Source organism: Poecilia reticulata, chromosome 22, assembly GCF_904066995.2.
Source record: "Poecilia reticulata chromosome 22, P_reticulata-male-v2, whole genome shotgun sequence".
In the NCBI taxonomy this organism is placed as follows: domain Eukaryota; kingdom Metazoa; phylum Chordata; class Actinopteri; order Cyprinodontiformes; family Poeciliidae; genus Poecilia; species Poecilia reticulata.
In genome coordinates this window covers 12842581-12850530 of record NC_088851.1, presented here as the reverse complement: position 1 = coordinate 12850530, position 7950 = coordinate 12842581, and the positions used below count along the sequence as shown (strand labels likewise).

At 41.5% G+C, this 7950-nt stretch overlaps 1 protein-coding gene across 1 annotated transcript; it reads left to right on the top strand.

Moving 5' to 3' along the window:
- The first annotated feature begins 885 nt into the window (after window positions 1–885).
- bend3 (BEN domain containing 3) lies at window positions 886–7834 on the top strand. The gene is made up of 4 exons (XM_008399703.3): window positions 886–1072; window positions 2434–2488; window positions 2563–2729; window positions 3767–7834. Exons 2-4 carry the CDS (start codon window positions 2437–2439, stop codon window positions 5990–5992), a joined length of 2445 nt encoding a protein of 814 aa, XP_008397925.1. The 5' UTR covers window positions 886–1072; window positions 2434–2436; the 3' UTR covers window positions 5993–7834.
- The last annotated feature ends 116 nt before the right edge of the window (window positions 7835–7950 follow it).

The window sequence follows — 7950 nt, the reverse complement described above, 5'->3', positions numbered from 1 at the left end:
ATACACATAGGCTCTGGCATGTCATAACTTCTCATGTAAATATTCATGGTGGGGCCACCATGGCCAAAAATACCGCAACCATTTTTTGATTCCACAGGTGTGTGTAGGTCCACAGCATGTTGAAAGTCCAGCACCTTCAAACCAACACACAGTTGGAATTCTTTACTGCAATCTAATTCTTTATTTCTATTTTATTTATTAGTATTTCTCAAATTAATAAAAAAAATATCTAAAAAAAAAACAGTGTAAGGAAACCTAAGTCGGTTGATGAGAGCATCTTAATTTTGTCCTAACAGTATCTCTAATTCATTCCGAAATATAAACTTATGTTGACAATTAAAATTGTTTTCGTAGAAATAATAGTTTAAAAAGATACAACCCAGGAATTGTATCTAATTGAATTTATATAAAAACAGATGAAAGCTGGGGATTTGGGGGGAAAAAAACATTGTTGGTTTCTTTTTTGTTGTTTTTTATATCTGCATTTTTATCCTTTAAAACTATTTTAAATGTTTGAAAAATGAGTAGTGCTTCTAATAACTTGTGGAATTAGATGCTTATGGAAGAAACACTGTAATATGCTGTGATCACAGTCAGAGATCCATCCATCCATTTTCTTTACACCCTTGTCCTACTACTACTAGAAAGTAGTTTGCCTACTGTAAAGACAAAGGTAGAGCAAAAAAGCATTCTGCAGCTGGAGCTCAAATGAACAGGATCCTTACCAAAAAGCTTTTAACGTGCCATTAAAACAGGCTAATTAGATATAGCTAGTATTTATAATTGTGCAAAATGAAGTTTCAGCTAATAAGTTTTTCAAAGCACTCCTAAACAAAACACTGAACTCATTAGCTTTGTCTCCGTGGATTAGCGGAAGTGACACAGCAAGCGCGCGCCTCCTACCGTTACGTCACGTCACGCGACGCAGCCGAGAAGCCGAGCGAGAAAAGGAAAACAAAACAAAAACATCAACAACAACTCAACTATTACATTTTAAAAGGAAGCACATGCAGCCCGCGGACATGTCCGGCGCTTTGCTAACCCTCCTCATGGATGACATGGAGTCGGAAAGGTTAGTTCCAACCGCCGGTCACGCGCGTTTTACCGTTAATTCACCACGACTCCCCCACGCTAACGTCACTGAGTCATTAACGGTCACAAAGCACAGGTGATGGGGCCCTATTTCATCCCTCAGTGTAAGGAGAGAGTTTTGCTTCGTGATTGGGACGGAAAGTGTCACATCCTGACTGTTTTTTTTGTGTTTTTGTGTTCAAACGGTCATGGGCGAAAGAATGAGGAAGTAGCTGGTTGATGTAAATGAGAAGACAAGGATGAGATAACATGGACTCCAGAATCATCCATAATTTTCTTAATGTGTGTCACAATAAAAGAAAGTACATTGTTGTTGACTGGCAGACGACTAAACTATGATTGGTGTTGATCATGGCTTGTACCAAATTATTTTTTTCGACATCTGACCACATGTTTTGCAGAAGCAGCAGCCCCACACTTAGATTGAATGAGGATGCGCCTGTTTGCACCACACAGGAGCTTTCCCACTCCCTCTGTGCACTAGTTGCTGTCCATCATCGTCCCTCCTTGCTGAATCTTTGATTAAAAAAAAAAGTACTTTTAAAACCCCTTTATTGCCACAGCCTCATCCACTTGCTGCAAATCTTGAACTGAATCTGTGCTTTCCGCATAATTTTGTAGCACATCTTAAACATTTTCTTCAGTGCAACTTAGCCTTGCTTCCACTATACTTTTTTGCTTTCGTTTGCGATTAGAAATATTTCCAAACAGCTGATTTTGACTTTCTTATAAATACAGAGTAGAATATCTGGATCTGCTTTGAGGTCTCCTCCCAGAGGAACATTCGTGGAAAACCTATAAAGGAAGACATCCTGATCAGATAACTGAACCACGTCAAGTCTGAAAAGTCTCACATCTAAAACTTCAGTTTCCTTTCATGTAAAAGCCATACTAATGCACTGTTAACTTTTGAGTTAACACAGGACAATTATATTAATCACTGATATCAATAATCATTTTGTACATTGCTACAATGAAACTTTTTATTTAAGTTCTTTGCATCAAATTAATTTGTATCAAATCAATCCACACAGCTAACTAAAAATCAATGTGATGTCTATTTTTTTTAATTGAGACTGCATAGTTTCCAAATACAAAATGTATGACTCTACCAAACAATTAAGCCATGACTTTCTGCTTTAATTTTTGTACAGAGCTTCCTTTCTTTTTTACTGTCATGTGTAACTTTAAACACTTATTTAGGATATTTGGAGTCTGCACAAGTGTACACATTCATTTTCTTAATATTTTCTGCTGAAACGCTCATGGGATTGGTTAGTCACTTTATCCATGGTTGTTTTTTGGGGGGTTTTGTAACGCGTTTGCTTTTGCTTTTTCTAGGCCATGAATTCCTGTGAGGATGGAGGAAATTCAAATGAAGCAATGCTTGAGAAAGGTAAGTCACACACGTCCTTATCTCTGGTGTGGTGTCGCTGCATTAATGTATTCTAATCCTGGGATTATTTACAGAACATCAGCACATTCAGGATGTTAAAAAGGAGAAAGAAGATTTTGCTGTTTGTGAACGAACTCAAGCACATGAAGGGGGGTCTCCTGAAGTGTCAGAGGCCAATAAAAGGTCGTCCGCTGAATCACATCAGTCCACCAGTAATAAGAGAGCCAGAGTCTGCTCTGAGGTAAAAAGAATCCTAGATTAAATTTCTTAACCAATTTTTTTCTCATATTTCATCTTCCAAAAGCTGTGTTAATCTTTTACGGTAGTTCTTATCAATAGTTCTATAGGCTTTAATGGTTTTTCATTGTTGTTTTTGTTTTGTTTTTTTATCTTGACTCTTTTTTTCAAAATTAATTTTCAATTTTCATTCAAACAACCATGTATTACAAGCAGGGGTGAAAGTAGGGGGGTACGGTAGGGTACTGCGTACCCATCAAAGATTTAGAGGGGGTACGCAGTACCTGCAAGAGAGGGGAGCGACTGTCAGCTGAAAAAAATCAATAGGTTCACTGTGCAGCCGTGAGAGCACCCACTAATCAGCTGTGACTGATTAGTTTTTCAAGAACAATCTAAAACACGACTTAAGTTAATAAATAACTTTATTCCCATTTCATATTGTTTCTGAACTGTTCGTGCTTTGCTAGAGCAGCGGTGCGATACGTCGATCACGAAAGGTTTTGAGTCAATCTCGGCATTAGGTGACAAACTGAACGCCGCCATGGCGCTGAAACCAGCACGTCCTCAAATTCAAGACCTACCCAGCTTTTATCGCTTCGCAAAAAAATTAATCAGCACAGAAAGAATTTTTTTTTTTGTCATAGTACCCCCCAAGAATTTAAAACTACTTTCACCCCTGATTACAAGTATTTATCTGTAACCAACAAATCAAACCAAGTGAGCAAAGAAATGGTTTAGAACGAGGAACGATCCATAATAACTGAAGTCTAAAACTGGGATTACCACAAACTAACCTACAGAATATTAAAAATACATGAAAAAGATGTAATTAAATGCCATAAGCTAACCATACATCCAGCCTAAAGAGGCATGTTTCCAAACCATTTTAAGTGACAACAAGAAAGACTGTGTTTGGAATGAAAAGATAAAAATAAACGACATGCTATGTGGTGAAATATACTTTATCTGTATAGTTCAATGTGCTTCGTTTTGCTTTTGTGTTTGGTGGGCATTTATTTGAAAGGTATTTGTTCTTTGTAGGTGAGGTGTCTGACAGATGAGAGCCACAGGCATGAGCCTCTTCGCCTCACCGTGGCTGGAGAAAAGGCCCACTGTATCCAGGAGAGATCAAGGCTTTCCTACAGAAAGCCTCTTTTCAGCATCTCTCACAGGATTTCAGACAAGAGAAACCCACCAAGTCTGGATCAGCAGGCTAATCACGGCGGCTTGAGTCAGCTCAGCTTCAGCAGCATCCTTTCACAGAAGCTCCAAAGTCCAGAAATAAACGGCGAAAGTGACATCCTCACCGCCACAGAGTCCTTGGGTCAGACGTCAGCAACAGAGTCAAACCTTTACCCACTGATTGAGAAAATGTTTTTCATCCTCAATACCCTGAACTCCAGCATGACTCAGCTGCACAGTAAAGTGGACTTGCTAACGCTGGAAGTCATGCGTATAAAGAAGCAGATCAAGCCTGCTGAGAGGACGGCAGATTTCCAGCCTCCTCCCGAATATCTCCTAACGAATGATGAACTCAATCAGCTGATGGAGCATACCTCCAGCGCCGGCGAGCTCAGCTGCCAGCTGCTTGTCCACCTGTTCCCAGAGCTGTTCAAAGCAAAGGAGTGCCCCCATGACTGCATGGCAAGCAAGAGAACGCTGGAGTCTCTGCACCTGCAGCTGATCCGGAACTATGTGGAGGTTTGTTATCCCTCAGTGAAAAACAACAGTGTCTGGCAGGAGGAGTGCCTCCTTCAGATCAATGACTTTTTTAATCGCTTCTGGGCACAGAGGGACATGGAAAGCGCTCGGCTCATCAAGAAGCAGGCAGTCACTGGTAATGAGATGAAAGTGGAGCTTCCTCAAACATATCGCTTCATTAATGAACAGGGTCAGGAGGAGAATGTATCCCTGGATAACCAGCAGGGTAGCCTGCCATTGTCCGACGACAGGTTAAATACTCAAGCTGCAGAAGAGCAGGATGACTTCTCCTCGCCAGAAGATTTTGTGATTTTCCTCATGCATCGTCTCTTCCCAGAGCTTTTTGAAGAGGGGAAAATTCCCGAAGTCTCCAGCAGTTACAGTAACGTGGGCCAGCTCGTTCTGGACTCTGACAAGATGGAGATCCTGAGGAAGTACATGGAAGCAAATTTCCCTGATGTCCCTGAGGACAGCTGGCTTCAGTTGTGCATCCAGCATATGGAGGACACACTGGAAGGGCCACACAGCAATGGGAACGGGAGTGAATCCGACAACATCAACTACGATGGCTATGACCTGGCCGGCTTTCAGGAAGACCTTCCCATCATCAGGGCTCCAGACGCCAGTGAATTTGAAAGACCTTGTCGCAAGTCCAAGAAGTCGCTGCTCGCAGCCGTGGATTTTGAAAATCTGAAGATTCCTCCACCTGACATCAGCGTTCCCCAAGAGTACATCTTATCCAGGGAGCAGCTGAAGAGCAACTATGAATGTAGCTTGTCTATTGGCAACTTTGCTTCACGCCTGCTGGTGCTCATGTTTCCCGAGCTCTTCACCCACGAGAATACCAGAAAGCAGTACAACTGCAGTGGTTCTCTTGGGAAAAAGCAGCTCGATCCTGTGCGTGTGAATCTGATCCGACATTACGTGCAGCTTGTCTACCCCCGAGCCAGGAACGACAGAGTGTGGATGCTTGAATTTGTGGGCAAGCTGGATGAAAGGTGCAGGAGGCGGGACACAGAGCAGAGAAGATCTTACCTGCAGCAGCGCAAAGTTGGTGGCCAAGAGCTAGAGCAGGAATTTCTCTGCCACATCAACCACATCACTCCAGACTCTAGAGAGGATTCAGACATTCCTTCTTTACCTCCCGAGAAAAGCAGCAAAGACTTCTGTAAGATCCCCCTCGACAAACTGACCATTTCCCAACCGGACTTCCCCGTACCTTCCGCTTACCTATTATCGGACTCTGAGGTGCGGGAGGTCGTCCAGCAGAGCCTTTCTGTTGGGAACTTTGCCGCCCGGTTGCTGGTGCGCCTCTTCCCGGAGCTGTTCACTCCGGAGAATCTACGGCTCCAGTACAACCACTCGGGCGCCTGCAACAAGAAGCAGCTGGACCCGGTTCGGCTGAGGCTGATCCGTCATTACGTGGAAGCGGTGTACCCCGTGGAGAAGATGGAGGAGGTGTGGCACTATGAATGTGTGCCGAGCATTGATGAACGCTGCCGGCGGCCGAACCGCAAGAAGTGTGACATTCTTAAAAAGGCCAAGAGGTCAAACACTGTGTCATAGTTGCAGTATTTTACAGTTAGTCAACACGCATATAAGCTGAAACAATGTTCTTAAGCTCATGTTTTATCTTTTGCCTCCAGCAGCAGAAGTTTTTAGGCTTTAGTTTTATTTTCTAATGTATTAAAAATGTTAAACCGTTCTTGTTTATATGTCAGAGCTGTCAGAGCTTGTCTAACACATTTCTTTCATAAATCTAGCCTTAAAACCACATTATAACCACAGTAGTAGCTACAATTAAGAGTCACAATTTCTCTATTAGCAGTAATTACTGATGTAGCATCGTGCCACCAGAGTTTTAATAATAAAGTACTTACGGATGGGTCCATGGGTATTTGCACAAGAACATATTTTAAGAATTTTTTTCTGTACGTCACAAAAATGGGTTTAAAATTAAGCAATTGGGTGAGATTTGAGGGATTTTCAAATGAATAACATCAGATTGAATTGTGCTAATTCATTAACCAGATTGTTTGTTACACCTCGATAGTAGTTGGTTAGTTGGACCCTATTTTGCCTTCAGAACTGCCTTAACTCAATGTGGCACAGACGCAATAAGGTGCCACAGACAACAATCCTTTGGGATTTTGAACCATATTTTCCTAATAGGATCATGCAGTTGTGCATTTTTCAGCTCCACATCCCATTAGAAATTGCATTCCAAAGAATCTCCATTGGCTTGATTATAGCTGCCGGTGGAGGTGACTGGGATGCAGTAAACGCATCATGTTCAAGAAACCAGTTTGAGAATTTGAGCTTCGTGACATTGTGTTTTATCCTGCCAGTAGTAGCCATCAGTAAATGGATACACTGTCATAGATGGGAAAAATCAGCAACAATACTAACGGTACTAAATCACAGAATTTGTGCCAAGAAAACATGCTCCATGTCATCATACCATTGCCACTTATCTGAACCACTGATGACAGCCAGGATGTATCCGTGCTGTTTTTTATTTTTTTGTTTATTCTGACCCACTATCCAAATGTCTCAGCCTAAACTACTAGTTTCAAATCGCAGTCCTCGAGGACCAGAGTCGTGGAACTTTTAAATGTGTCCCTTGTCCTACACACTTCAATTAAACTCCGAAACTGCCTCACAAGCATACGGTGACTCTACAGAGCTCTGCTAATGAGTTTTTATTGGAGCCAGGTTTGCTGAAGCAGAGAGACATCTAAACGTTGCAGGACTTTGGCCCTTGAAGAATGCAGTTTGAGACTGCTGGTGTAAACCAAGTCTCGTTTGACATGGTCACTTTTTTCCAAACAGTTTTGTCCAATTTTAGCAAATCTGTGTGAATTGTGTCCTCAGTTCCCTGTTCAGAGACACTATTCTGCATAACTCAGCTGCAACCATTGGTCATTTGAGCTACTGTTGCCCTTCTTATCGTCTCGAACCAGCCTGCCCATTCTTCTGTGACATTTTTATCTATACAACCTTCACACACTCAACCATGTGACTTTTAAAGTCACTTAGATCCCCATTCTCATGCTCAGTTTAACTTGCTATTTGTGTTCAGATGAGGTGAGGTTAGAATCTGGAAGAGGTGTACTTATTTAAGTGGCTAGTGAGTGTAAATTGTAACCTTAAACGTGACCCTTCAAGTTTCTATTATTTGGCGTTGTGTTTCTAAAATACAGTCCAAACTAATTATTAAATGATCAATCTTAAAACCATTTGTGGTTGTGTACAGAAGCAAAGCTCCCGAGTTTTGTCCTTGTCTAAATATTGATGGGCATATGACTGTACATTAAACCTTCTTATAGAAGTGTATGTTATATTGGTAATTTAACATGACAATGGGTCATGATAACCTATTTCTAATAAACACAGTTTTAAAAAGCAGTTGGAGTGTTTTACTTATTAGTGCTGTTGTGATGTAACCGAAGATTTAAATTTGGGCCTGTTCCGACAGTGGACATACCTGGAAAACCTCCACAGAGAAGCATACAGATCAGATG